We start from the raw sequence: 13,850 nt of genomic DNA, 5'->3' as shown, positions 1-13,850 counted from the left end.
CTTCGCCCAAGTGGTCATTCATCTTATGTAAGGATTGACAGAGAATATCGCCATGGGGGATCAGAACCACGTCTTATCCTGTCCTCACCCAGTGTCCGTGCATGCATGGTTTCTGCATGGGGCAATGGACAGTAACCCCTGAATCAAAGGTAGTGAGACTAACTAACGCCCTTGCTGAAGTCAAGTAACTCAGCGCTGAATCAAAACTGGAATTTCCTGTCCTGTATGGCTCAACTATTTACTGTTTTAATAGGCTTCAGGCAATGTGCTTCACATAGACGAAGAAGTACAAACTAAGAAAAGGCTCTTTTTCCCTTCAATACCATTTCTTAACTCATTTACATTATGCACCATTACTGACCCACCATAAACAACATCTCCTGAATACCAATAGCCTTCTTCAATCCAGATAATAATCTCTAGCTGAGATTACCTGTACCACTTCCTGGATAGTTTAGGACGTCCCCTAACTGTTTTATGCCATACCACAGGAAAATTGGTTGCACTGGCAAAGTTCTGAGTAACAGCAATAGTGTGATCCATATTGAGTACAACATGCCACCATCCACCTGAAAGACAAGAAAAGTTCGATGTAAGGACCCCATCTCTAAATCTCAAACAATAGAACATGCATTTAAACAAGTTTAATTACTGACAGACTGAGAATTGAATTGGCGAAGTCCAGAACGCATTCTGACCCATGCCCCCAAATGCAAGTGAAACTAGGCGAAAATAATTTCATCCTTTCTACGATTCACAGAATCAAAAAATGTTACAGCACAGACAGGTCATTCAGCCATGAATAACCTATTTTAGTAGCACATCAGTTCTACCCATAGAAGAGAAGTCTCCATGGCAGGATAGCATAATTCTCATGACTGACGGCAACAAACGTGAGATATATATATATATATATATATATGCCGGTGAAAACTAGTGTGAATGCGCACATCACAATGGCTCAATGGTAAAGTTACCACAGATGAGCTACACAGAACAGGAAAAACATAGGTTCAATCTATTGTCAGTGCAGAGACAACAGCCCTCAACCAGGATAGGGATACCAATGCCCCAGAATACTTGAGAAAAATTGGCTGTATTTGGATATCAGGCACAGATTGGATGAGACGTGTCTGCTCCAGCGCTCACTGTCGAAGCTCACACTTAATCAATAATCATTTGAGCGGGGTACCAGAAGGCAACTGGGCCCTATGGAATGGAGAGAATGCAAGGAAAAAAATGTGATGAATGAGTGTTGAGGCCTTTACGAAAAGAAAAATGAAGGGTTCCTGTGTCCCCTATTAACGGGCAGCAGATGACCACTGACAACCCATCACTGGGCAATATTAGAGGTTCTTGACTGTCCTCCCCAGACCCACTACAAACAAGTTGTCCTAAATCCTTCAATAGGGAGTGCCATGCAAATTTGGAGTACCAGCATATACAGCTAGAAACACATGACCAAAATGATTTAATCAATGTAAAACTCTGAAAATGTTTTAATAGTAAGGAAATTGGCACTGTTGGTTGGATTGGACAAGTGTTTTGTCATTTTATGTCACCCACAAGCAACAAAATCAGTTTTCAAACAGAAACAATGCCATTGTGTCATATGTTGAGCACCAATCTCAATGACTTTCCAACCGCAATGATCCCCTTCAACAAAGCCCTGTGTAAGTAAACTTTTCGGTTTAAAAAAAGTCACCTGGAACGAAGACAGTCTCCCCGGGCTTCTGAAGGATTTCCAAGGGTTTAAACTCCTGCGGCCAGGTCGGATGCTGTGTTCGAGGGTAGACAATGAAGAACCACGTGATAGCCTCATCCTGTTGATTTCCACCTTCTTCCCTGGTCATCTTGATAAGTTCACGCGGTGTATTTGTCGGGAACAAACACCAACGCTTGTGACCGTGAACTAGAGCATTCCAAGCACTTGTTCCTAAAGGATCAATATGGACACCAGTTCCAGACCTAGGAGGGCCCATGACAAACCATCTAAAAAGATAAAACATAGGGATTATTTTTCACACTTATCTTTCTACACTGTAACACAAAGCTTTTGTCAATGCTGATCCTGATATTGATGTGCTGTATACAGAACCGTTGCTAGAAATATTCTTCCTGTAAGGCACAATATCCTTCTTTTTTCCTTTAAAAAAAAATTAAACGATTTAGAAAGTAACTTTTCAATCCTCTTACTCTCTGCACCCAGTCATAAATGCATGCATACTGTGAAAATTGCTGATAATTAGAAAATCGCTGATAATTAGAAAATCATATAAAAATGTACATAGAACATTAACTCATCTTACCCAGAGTATCTAACGATTTGAACCTTCACTGCTTCCAACCCATCCTGTACTAGGTCCCACTTGCCCATCACCCCTATCGACTTCCACTTACTCCCTGTCCCGATGCATTAAGCTCAAATTCCATGTCCTGCTAACAAATCTCTCACTGGCCTTTGCTACCTCTGCACCTTCCTCCACTCCCTTGTCCTACAATGGTCCGACTCATTCCCTCCACATCCTCCTGCCATTCTGCTTTCAGTGCCAGAGCCTTCAACCTTCACCATTGTCCTCTCTGGAACTCACTCTTTAAACCTGTTTCCTCTTTCTTTAAAAGCTTCCTCAACACTTATCTTCTTAACCATTCATTCAAATCTCTCTTAACTCATCTCCTCGTGTTCATTGCTAGCACTCTTAAATGAAACACCCCGAGATTTCTCATTACATTAACGGGGCTCTATAAACCCAAGTTGTTTTCTGTTCTGATGAATATAATTCTGAACTGTCCCATAAAGTATTTACAGTGCAATCGCGTACACATATAATGCGTTATAAAGTATTTACAGTGCAATCGCGTACACTTATGAGTTATCTGGGACTGGCTGGCACAGTGGGTTAGACGCTAACCTTACACTGCTGCAACCTGGGTTCAGATAGAGGCTAGACTTATTAATTTCTGTAAGGGTCCTGTGTGAAATGGGTTGGGTCATTCTCTTGATCTAATCCCAAGGCATGAGGTCAAAGTTCAACAGAATAGCTGGTGTGAGAAAAGAAGTTACCACACAGCTGCAGTTAGACATGACCTTCTGAGGTTGAGATTTCAAGTATATTTTTGGGACAGTGCAGAGGAAGGTTTCTTCTGCATTTAACCGCACTATACCTGACCTCGGAATTCTTGATGCTGATGCTGTATGTACGAAATTGAAGCATTCCTTTCTCCAGCATCTCTCAGCTCGATGAGCACAAAATGTACAAAAATATAGTAACTCCAGCAAGAAGGCTTTTGTTCAGACAAACTAGTTTATATGATCACAATAAACAATCCAATGTGTTTTATATAGTATCAGGACAGCTGAACTGATTTGAGTGGGGTGCTTTAACGGGCTTGAGGTTCTTAATTCTATTCCAGCATGTAGGAAAGCTTTCCCTGAATAAAGTTTTCTAGTGTTTGTGAATGGTCATAATCAGGGTCAACAGAAATATAATGTGACACTTGGAAAAAAAATAGATTTGCAGGACAGTGCACTCATTTCCATTCGTGCTTTAATCCCACACACATGAAAACACTACTTGTCTATAATCTACATATACTTGGCCCTTTTCATAGAAACATAGAAAATAGGTGCAGAAGTAGGCCATTCGGCCCTTCTAGCCTGCACCGCCATTCAATGAGTTCATGGCTGAACATGCAACTTCAGTATCCCATTCCTGCTTTCTCACCATACCCCTTGATCCCCTTAGTAGTAAGGACTACATCGAACTCTTTTTTGAATATATTTAGTGAATTGGCCTCAACAACTTTCTGTGGTAGAGAATTCCACAGGTTCACCACTCTCTGGGTGAAGAAGTTCCTCCTCATCTCGGTCCTAAATGGCTTATCCCTTATCCTTAGACTGTGACCCCTGGTTCTGGACTTCCCCAACATTGTGAACATTCTTCCTGCATCTAACCTGTCTAAACCCATCAGAATTTTAAACGTTTCTGTGAGGTTCCCTCTCATTCTTCTGAACTCCAATGAATACAAGCCCAGTCGATCCAGTCTTTCTTGATAGGTCAGTCCCGCCATCCCGGGAATCAGTCTGGTGAACCTTCGCTGCACTCCCTCAATAGCAAGAATGTCCTTCCTCAGGTTAGGAGACCAAAACTGTACACAATACTCCAGGTGTGGCCTCACCAATGCCCTGTACAACTGTAGCAACACCTCCCTGCCCCTGTACTCAAATCCCCTTGCTATGAAGGCCAACATGCCATTTGCTTTCTTAACCGCCTGCTGTACCTGCATGCCAACCTTCAATGACTGATGTACCATGAACACCCAGGTCTCGTTGCACCTCCCCTTTTCCTAATCTGTCACCATTCAGATAATAGTCTGTCTCTCTGTTTTTACCACCAAAGTGGATAACCTCACATTTATCCACATTATACTTCATCTGCCATGCATTTGCCCACTCACCTAACCTATCCAAGTCACTCTGCAGCTTCATAGCATCCTCCTCGCAGCTCACACTGCCACCCAACTTAGTGTCATCCGCAAATTTGGAGATACTACATTTAATCCCCTCGTCTAAATCATTAATGTACAATGTAAACAGCTGGGGCCCCAGCACAGAACCTTGCGGTACCCCACTAGTCACTGCCTGCCATTCTGAAAAGTCCCCATTTACTCCTACTCTTTGCTTCCTGTCTGACAACCAGTTCTCAATTCACGTCAGCACACTACCCCCAATCCCATGTGCTTTAACTTTGCACATTAATCTCTTGTGTGGGACCTTGTCGAACGCCTTCTGAAAGTCCAAATATACCACATCAACTGGTTCTCCCTTGTCCACTCGACTGGAAACATCCTCAAAAAATTCCAGAAGATTTGTCAAGCATGATTTCCCTTTCACAAATCCATGCTGACTTGGACCTATCATGTCACCTCTTTCCAAATGCACTGCTATGACATCCTCAATAATTGATTCCATCATTTTACCCACGACCGATGTCAGGCTGACCGGTCTATAATTCCCTGTTTTCTCTCTCCCATCTTTTTTAAAAAGTGGGGTTACATTGGCTACCCTCCACTCCATAGGAACTGATCCAGAGTCAATGGAATGTTGGAAAATGACTGTCAATGCATCCGCTATTTCCAAGGCCACCTCCTTAAGTACTCTGGGATGCAGTCCATCAGGCCCTGGGGATTTATCGGCCTTCAATCCCATCAATTTCCCCAACACAATTTCCCGGCTAATAAGGATTTCCCTCAGTTCCTCCTCCTTACTAGACCCCCCGACCCCTTTTATAACCGGAAGGTTGTTTGTGTCCTCCTTCGTGAATACCGAACCAAAGTACTTGTTCAATTGGTCCGCCATTTCCTTGTTCCCCGTTATGACTTCCCCTGATTCTGACTGCAGGGGACCCAAGTTTGTCTTTACTAACCTTTTTCTCTTTACATATCTATAGAAACTTTTGCAATCCGTCTTAATGTTCCCTGCAAGCTTCTTCTCATACTCCATTTTCCCTGCCCTAATCAAACCCTTTGTCCTCCTCTGCTGAGTTCTAAATTTCTCCCAGTCCCCGGGTTTGCTGCTATTTCTGGCCAATTTGTATACCACTTCCTTGGCTTTAATACTATCCCTGATTTCCCTTGATAGCCACGGTTGAGCCACCTTCCCTTTTTTATTTTTATGCCAGACAGGAATGTACAATTGTTGTAGTTCATCCATGCGGTTTCTAAATGTCTGCCATTGCCCATCCACAGTCAACCCCTTAAGTATCATTCGCCAATCCATCCCAGCCAATTCACGCCTCATACCTTCAAAGTTAGCCTTCTTTAAGTTCTGGACCATGGTCTCTGAATTAACTGTTTCATTCCCCATCCCAATGCAGAATTCCACCATATTATGGTCACTCTTCCCCAAGGGGCCTCGCACAACGAGATTGCTAATTAATCCTCTCTCATTACATAACATCCAGTCTAAGATGGCCTCCCCCCTAGTTGGTTCCTCGACATATTGGTCTAAAAAACCATCCCTTATGCACTCCAGGAAATCCTCCTCCACCGTGTTGCTTCCAGTTTGGTTAGCCCAATCTATGTGCATATTAAAGTCACCCATTATAACTGCTGCACCTTTATTGCACGCATCCCTAATTTCCTGTTTGATGCCCTCCCCACCATCCCTACTACTGTTTGGAGGTCTGTACACAACTCCCACTAACGTTTTTGCATTAAGACACAAAGCCTTCAGGCTTATTTTTTCAACACCCTTTTTCCTTTAGAATTTTGCTGTACAGTGGCCCTTTTTGTTTTTTGTCTTGGGTTTCTCTGCCCTCCACTTTTCCTCATCTCCTTTCTGACTTTTGATTTTGTCCCCTTTTTGTTTCCCTCTGTCTCCCTGCATTGATTCCCATCCCCCTGCCATATTAGTTTAACTCCTCCCCAACAGCACTAGCAAACATTCCCCCTAGGACATTGGTTCCGGTCCTGCCCAGGTGCAGACCGTCCGGTTTGTACTGGTCCCACCTCCCCCAGAACCGGTTCCAATGCCCCAGGAATTTGAATCCCTCCCTGCTGCACCACTGCTCAAGCCATGTATTCATCTGTGCTATCCTGCGATTCCTACTCTGACTAGCACGTGGCACTGGTAGCAATCCCGAGATTACTACTTTTGAGGTCCTACTTTTTAATTTAGCTCCTAGCTCCTTAAAATCTTAAATTTCTTAAAATAAATTTGATCATTTCTATGTTTTCTAAATGTGTCATATTTATTCACTACATTGATCAGCAAGACATTGGAAGGGTATCATGTTGAATAGTTCTGTCATTGTTACCAACTTTAAGAAAATTTCAGACACAATCCACAAATTTTCCTGTGCATGTTTCAGAACTCACGAAGGATTAACAAGACAAAGACAGTTTTCTGATTTGTCTGATAAAAGAGACTAACATTTTCTAACTGCTCAGTTGGGCGGCTGACGTGCTACACAAGCATCTTCTGCCTTACATGAACAGAGCTCATCATTTCAATGGAATGCCGGTCTCTAGGGCTTGAAAAGAGCTCTCTAATGGTCACACTAGAAATCCAACATGAAAGCTGTGGAATACAGGAGGAGGTACTCTGTACACACTGACCTACATTACTGCTTTCCAACAATTAATCACGAAGGTTAGTTGTTTCAGTGCTACCTGTAAGGAGGTCTCCGCTTTTCCCCTGCAAACTGGAATAAATCATCTGTGAAATACTTTGGCACTTCATAATCCTCTAACAGTTTCCTCCTTTTTGGGTGCTCCCCATAGCTGCTATCAAAAATGTAAAGAGGACTATCATCTTTCGTAGTTTCCATGTAGTCAGCATAATACTTCATCTTCATTTTAACAGAGTAGCCATCGTTGTCCTCCCCGCATTTAAATTTCTGATTTCTGTACTTGCGCTTTAAGCGCTCTAGTGTCCACTTTTCGTGTGCTGCCCACCCATGCTCAGCATTGATCAGCACCACAGGCTTGTATGGCTTCTCATACTTCTCAATGAATTCTTCAACAGACGTCTGGAGGGCATCTGCCCGTTCTACATTGTCCTGCAACAAAAGGAAAAAATATATCAAACATAAAACGGGTTGACTTTTGCAACTTCAGCAATTAGGAAATGCAGATTGCGCCACTGCAGTTAGGTAGCTGTAACTCAGGCAACAGGTGTACTGGTTAAAAACGCAATACTGATCAATTAACTTCTGGTTAGAAATAATGGATTTCTTTTGCTTTTAATAGATATCAGCAGCTCCCAATAAAAATAACAGGGACCTTTGAAGTTATCATTCATCCTCCAAGGATAAGAAAAAACATTTTTTGTTATATTGTTTCCAGCAATGCTATGCAATTTTTAAATGCATATATTTTTCCTCCTGACTGCTGCAATTTATTATTTCATTCAGCTCGTCACATTGGATTGCAGTGTTTGTGCTCAGTTCATTGCAGCTCACAGGTCTAATATGCATTTTGGCTATTGTTACCAAATTACCTTGCAACTCAGCTTATTTTTTTAAGATACATAATTTTGCCATTTGATATCTTCTCGGACCAGGAACCACAGACTCCTGGCGAATTACTGAGCACATCGCCACAGCCTCTGTCAACCTTTTTCTACATAAAGTGTGTGCAATTACACAGAAACACACAATTGCAGTGTCCTCTTTCAAACCAACTGTTTTATTAATTTTTAAAATCCCTTCTGCATGATGACTGGGAACACAGACTAAACGGTGGCACAATTGAGGAACAGTGGAGGACTTTTAAGGAGCTCTTTCATAGTGCTCAACAAAAATATATTCCAGTGAAAAAGAAGGGCGGTAAGAGAAGGAATAACAAGCCGTGGATAACCAAGGAAATAAAGGAGAGTATCAAATTAAAAACCAATGCGTATAAGGTGGCCGAGGTTAGTAGGAAACTAGAAGATTGGGAAAATTTTAAACGACAGCAAAGAATGACTCAGAAAGCAATAAAGAAAGGAAAGATAGATTACGAAAGTAAACTTGCGCAAAACATAAAAACAGATAGTAAAAGCTTTTACCGATATATAAAACGGAAAAGAGTGACTAAAGTAAATGTTGGTCCCTTAGAAGATGAGAAGGGGGATTTAATAATGGGAAATGTGGAAATGGCTGAGACCTTAAACAATTATTTTGCTTCAGTCTTCACAGTGGAAGACACAAAAACCATGCCAAAAATTGCTGGTCACGGGAATGTAGGAAGGGAGGACCTTGAGATAATCACTATCACTAGGGGGGTAGTACTGGACAGGCTAATGGGACTCAAGGTAGACAAGTCCCCTGGTCCTGATGAAATGCATCCCAGGGTATTAAAAGAGATGGCGGAAGTTATAGCAGATGCATTCGTCATAATCTACCAAAATTCTCTGGACTCTGGGGAGGTACCAGCGGATTGGAAAGCAGCTAATGTAACGCCCCTGTTTAAAAAAGGGGGCAGACAAAAGGCAGGTAACTATAGGTCGGTTAGTTTAACATCTATAGTGGGGAAAATGCTTGAAGCTATCATTAAGGAAGAAATAGCGGGACATCTAGATAGGAATAGTACAATCAAGCAGACGCAACATGGATTCATGAAGGGGAAATCATGTGCAACTAATTTACTGGAATTCTTTGAGGATATAATGAGCATGGTGGATAGAGGTGTACCGATGGATGTGGTGTATTTAGATTTCCAAAAGGCATTCGATAAGGTGCCACACAAAAGGTTACTGCAGAAGATAAAGGTACGCGGAGTCAGAGGAAATGTATTAGCATGGATAGAGAATTGGCTGGCTAACAGAAAGCAGAGTCGGGATAAATGGGTCCTTTTCGGGTTGGAAATCGGTGGCTAGTAGTGTGCCACAGGGATCGGTGCTGGGACCACAACTGTTTACAATATACATGGATGACCTGGAAGAGGGGACGGAGTGTAGTGTAACAAAATTTGCAGATGACACAAAGATTAGTGGGGAAGCGGGTTGTGTAGCGGACACAGAGAGGCTGCAACGAGATTTAGATAGGTTAAGCGAATGGGCTAAGGTTTGGCAGATGAAAGACAATGTCGGAAAATGTGAGGTCATCCACCTTGGGAAAAAAAAACAGTAAAAGGGAATATTATTTGAATGGGGAGAAATTACAACATGCTGCGGTGCAGAGGGACCTGGGGATCCTTGGGCATGAATCCCAAAGGGTTAGTTTGCAGGTAATCAGGAAGGCGAATGGAATGTTGGCCTTCATTGCGAGAGGGATGGAGTACAAAAGCAGGGAGGTCCTGCTGCAACTGTACAGGGTATTGATGAGGCCGCACCTGGAGTACTGCGTGCAGTTTTGGTCACCTTACTTAAGGAAGGATATACTAGCTTTGGAGGGGGTGCAGAGACGATTCACTCGGCTGATTCTGGAGATGAGGGGGTTACCTTATGATGACAGATTGAGTAGACCGGGTCTTTATTCGTTGGGAGTTCAGAAGGATGAGGGGTGATCTTATAGAAACATTTAAAATAATGAAAGGGATAGACAAGATAGAGGCAGAGAGGTTGTTTCCACCGGTCGGGGAGACTAGAACTAGGGGGATCAGCCTCAAAATACGAGGGAGCCAATTTAAAACCGAGTTGAGAAGGAATTTCTTCTCCCAGAGGGTTGTGAATCTGTGGAATTCTCTGCCCAAGGAAGCAGTTGAGGCTAGCTCATTGAATGTATTCAAATCACAGATATAGATAGATTTTTAACCAATAAGGGAATTAAGGGTTACGGGGAGCGGGCGGGTAAGTGGCGCTGAGTCCACGGCCAGATCAGCCATGATCTTGTTGAATGGCGGAGCAGGCTCGAGGGGCTAGATGGCCTACTCCTGTTCCTAATTCTTATGTTATGTTCTTAAATGGCCACATTATAAATCATTAGTTTGCACTGCCCTCAGAGGAAATTTGTCGGCAGCCTACAAGATATTCACGCTGTTACACCGGGAGCTTTGGCCTGGATATCCAACTTAGATACAGGTACTGACATCGGATTTGCTTTGCTGCTACCATACGAAAGAAGACTAGTTTATTAATTTAATTTTCAAATTGTGTGAAAGCTATAGCGTTTAATGAAAAGTATAGATACTACACAGAAATATTGTTTACAATAATCACCAGTACAGATTGTTGCCAATATATTAAAATTACTTATTTCTAAGAATTCCCTTTATTAATGTACAAGTCTGGCCTCCCAATCGATGAAACCCACCCTCAGCCATAGAATACAAGTTGATTTCTTTAGTTTGTGCTAATTGTTCTCATATTTCATGACACTGCGCACAATAGGTAATGTAAAAAGAACATTAAAATTTGTCTTCTTCAATGGCCTGGCAGGTAAGTACACCAGCAGGTGTGGTGAGTCACACAGTCCAGGAAGATCCAGGTTTATTCCCTGGTCTGCTGAGTTACTAGAAAATGAAGGCAGAGAATAAAAATTACTATACTTTGGTTTACTGCACTTAATCTTTTACACATCAAACAGATGGCCTTTTTGAAAAATTGCCAGTTAATTTTTGAAAACTGTTTAATCAGTTGGGTACCTTAGTGCAGTGGTTATGTTACTGAACTAGTAATCCAGGGGCCTGGACGAATAATCCAGAGATTGAGAGTTCAAATCACATCATAGAAGTTTGAGAATTTTAATTCAGATAACAAAATCTAGAAATATGTCATTCCCCACCCCCCCCGCCCCCCTGTAGGACAGACCCACAGGAAATGGTGGCACAGTGATATGCAGTCAGGGGGAGTGACCCTGGGAGTCCTCAACATTGTCTCTGGCCATCATAGCTTCAGGTCAAACATGGGTAAAAAAAAACACTTGTGAAATTACCAGCTCCGCCCTTCCTCAGCTGATGAATCAGGACTCCTCCATGTTGAACACAGGAGTTGGCAAGAGCACAGATTATACTCTTGGTGGTGGAATTCAATGTCTATCAACAAGAGCGGCTCCATAATATCATCACTGACCGGGCTGACTAAGTCCTGAAGTCATAACTTCCAGACTCGGTATGTGACACGTGGTGAGAGAACCAATATGGGGGAATATCCTACTTGACCTCTCCCGTACCAATCTATCTATTCCATGTCAGCTTTGGAGAAGTGATCGCCGCACAGTCCTTGTGGAGACCAAGACCGTTAGTGTTATGCAGCATCAAAAAGAACCAATTCCATGAATCCTGAGTATCTTGTGTAAGTCATATCTATTTTTAAGTATTGTCGATAAAGCCACACTGGTAGAAAATGACACTGGTCAATAAGTCACCTCATTTATCTGGATGGATTAAAATAGGCATCAAAATGGCTCAGCTTGTTAAGGCAGTGAGTCAACGAGCTACACAGATTAGGAAGATCAAGCCCAGTCTGCTGGGTTAGCCATTCTTCGCTGGGGCAGGGGCGCGACAATAAGCCTTAGCATCCTGAGAGACTTGTATGCAGCATAAACACCGGCATAGACCTGTTCGGCCAAATGGCCTGTTTCTGTGCTGTAAAATGTTATCGGGCAATTAATACTCAGCAAGCTGTACCCTAGTAAGTAGTGAAACCCTTCAGGAATGGAAAGAATGGAATGAAATCGATAAATACAACTATTTAGATATTTTCTAATACAAGAGATGCCTAAAAATGATAACTATAGAATGGCAACGCTGGTAGTATAATTGTTATATAATGATTCTACCACTAAGAAAATTTATAAAATTTTAAATTTATAAACTTCAAAAACAGACAGCAGTTGAACACACCCAGTGGCCCGATTTTACAGATCACCGCAACAGAGGAAACTGAAGATGCATCTCCCAGACAGCTACAAATATACCAGATTCTCACGGGAATTCACTGTTCGAGCAAGCTTATCAACTCATGCCACTGAACCAAGAAAGGGGAGGGATGACAGGGTGGGGCAAGACATAAAATGTTAGTTTGTCCAAACCAGACTGCAGCCGCAAGAACTCATTTCATCCATCACCCACACTGAACAACAACTTGCATGTATATAAGTGGCTTTAATGTAGGAAAATGCCCCAAGGTGCTTCAAAGGAGTCAAAATCGACACAGCAAAATTGGAGATATTAGGAACGGTGATTATAGGCTTGGACAAAGAGATCGGTTTAAGGAGGATCTTAAAGGAGAGAGATGTTTACAGAGGAATTTCAGAGTTTAGGGCCAAGACAGCTGAAGGCTCCCAATGGTGGAGCGAAAGCAGGGGGGGATGCATAATAGAACAGAGTTGGAGGAATGCACAGTTCTCGGAGTGTTGGACGAGGTTAGAGAGAGGGAGGGTGAGGTCATGGAAGGATATGAACACGAGGATGATCATTTTAAATTGGAGGTGTTGGTGGAGCGGAAACCATGTGGGTCAGCAAGCACAGGGGTAATGGGTGCCTGGGATTTGGTGCTGGTTAGGATACAGCCAGCAGAGTTTTGGAGGGTGGAAGATGGGAGGCCGGTCAGGAGAGCACTGGAATAATGAAGTCTGGAGGTGACAAAAGCATGGATGAGGTTTTCAGCAGCAGATGGGCTGAGGCGGGTGGAGACAGGCAACATTGCAGAGGTGGAAGGAGACAGTCCTTGTGATGCAGAATATATGGGTCTGAAAGCTCAGCTTAGGGACAAATAGAACATCAAGGTTGTGAACAGTCTGGTTCAACCTAAGAGAGTGACTGTGGAAGGGAATGGAATCAATGACGAATGAACATAGATTGTGATATGAAATTTTGCCTCTTCCAGGACTGGATGTCAGACAAGTAAGCTGGCAACACAGAGGCAGTGGACGGGTCGAGTGGGGTGGTGGTGAGGTCGAGCTGGGTGTCGGTGAGGTCGAGCTGGGTGTCGTCGGCATACATGTGGAGCTGGACGTTTAGTCTTTGGATGTTGTCCTTGAGGGGAAGTATGTGGAGGAGAAATAGGAGGGGGCCAAGAATAGATCCCTGGGAGACTCCAGAAGTAACGGTGTGGGAAGAGAAGCCATTGCAGGAGATTCTCTGGCTGCGAATTGATCGTTTAAGTGCAGAATCAGGCGAGGGAAGTCCCAATTATCTGGACAACAGAGGAGAGGCATTGTAGTCGGGTGGCATGGTTCAAACGAGGATTTGTGAGAGATAGGCACAGATTTGGAAAACGACATGAAGGTGGGAGTTTGATGACGGAAGCTTTGAATAGGAAACGAACAGTACCATAGGAAAGGGAACCATTTACAGTATCAGCTAGCACAGGGGTCAGGAAGGGAAGTTGGATGGTCAGCAGTTAGTGGAAATAGGGTCAAGAGAGCAGGAGTTGGGTTGACTGGCTAGTGGAGCTCGCAGAGCACCTGAAGGGAGATGGGACA

General features: G+C 43.0%; 1 protein-coding gene across 2 annotated transcripts in view; it reads right to left on the bottom strand.

The window, feature by feature from the left end:
- Window positions 1-13,850, bottom strand: part of jmjd6 (jumonji domain containing 6, arginine demethylase and lysine hydroxylase) — a 30,514-nt gene that overhangs the window by 12,742 nt on the left and 3,922 nt on the right. For both annotated transcript variants that reach the window (XM_070858198.1, XM_070858199.1), the window contains exons 2-4: window positions 7,174-7,562; window positions 1,706-1,992; window positions 434-569 (exon numbers count right to left, since the gene is read on the bottom strand). In XM_070858198.1, coding sequence (XP_070714299.1) covers window positions 434-569; window positions 1,706-1,992; window positions 7,174-7,562 — 812 coding nt within the window. The remainder of the gene's footprint in view (window positions 1-433; window positions 570-1,705; window positions 1,993-7,173; window positions 7,563-13,850) is intronic.

This window comes from Pristiophorus japonicus, chromosome 16, assembly GCF_044704955.1.
Source record: "Pristiophorus japonicus isolate sPriJap1 chromosome 16, sPriJap1.hap1, whole genome shotgun sequence".
Taxonomy (NCBI): domain Eukaryota; kingdom Metazoa; phylum Chordata; class Chondrichthyes; family Pristiophoridae; genus Pristiophorus; species Pristiophorus japonicus.
The sequence above is the reverse complement of the archived record's forward strand: the minus strand, read 5'-3'. Positions and strand labels throughout refer to the sequence as shown.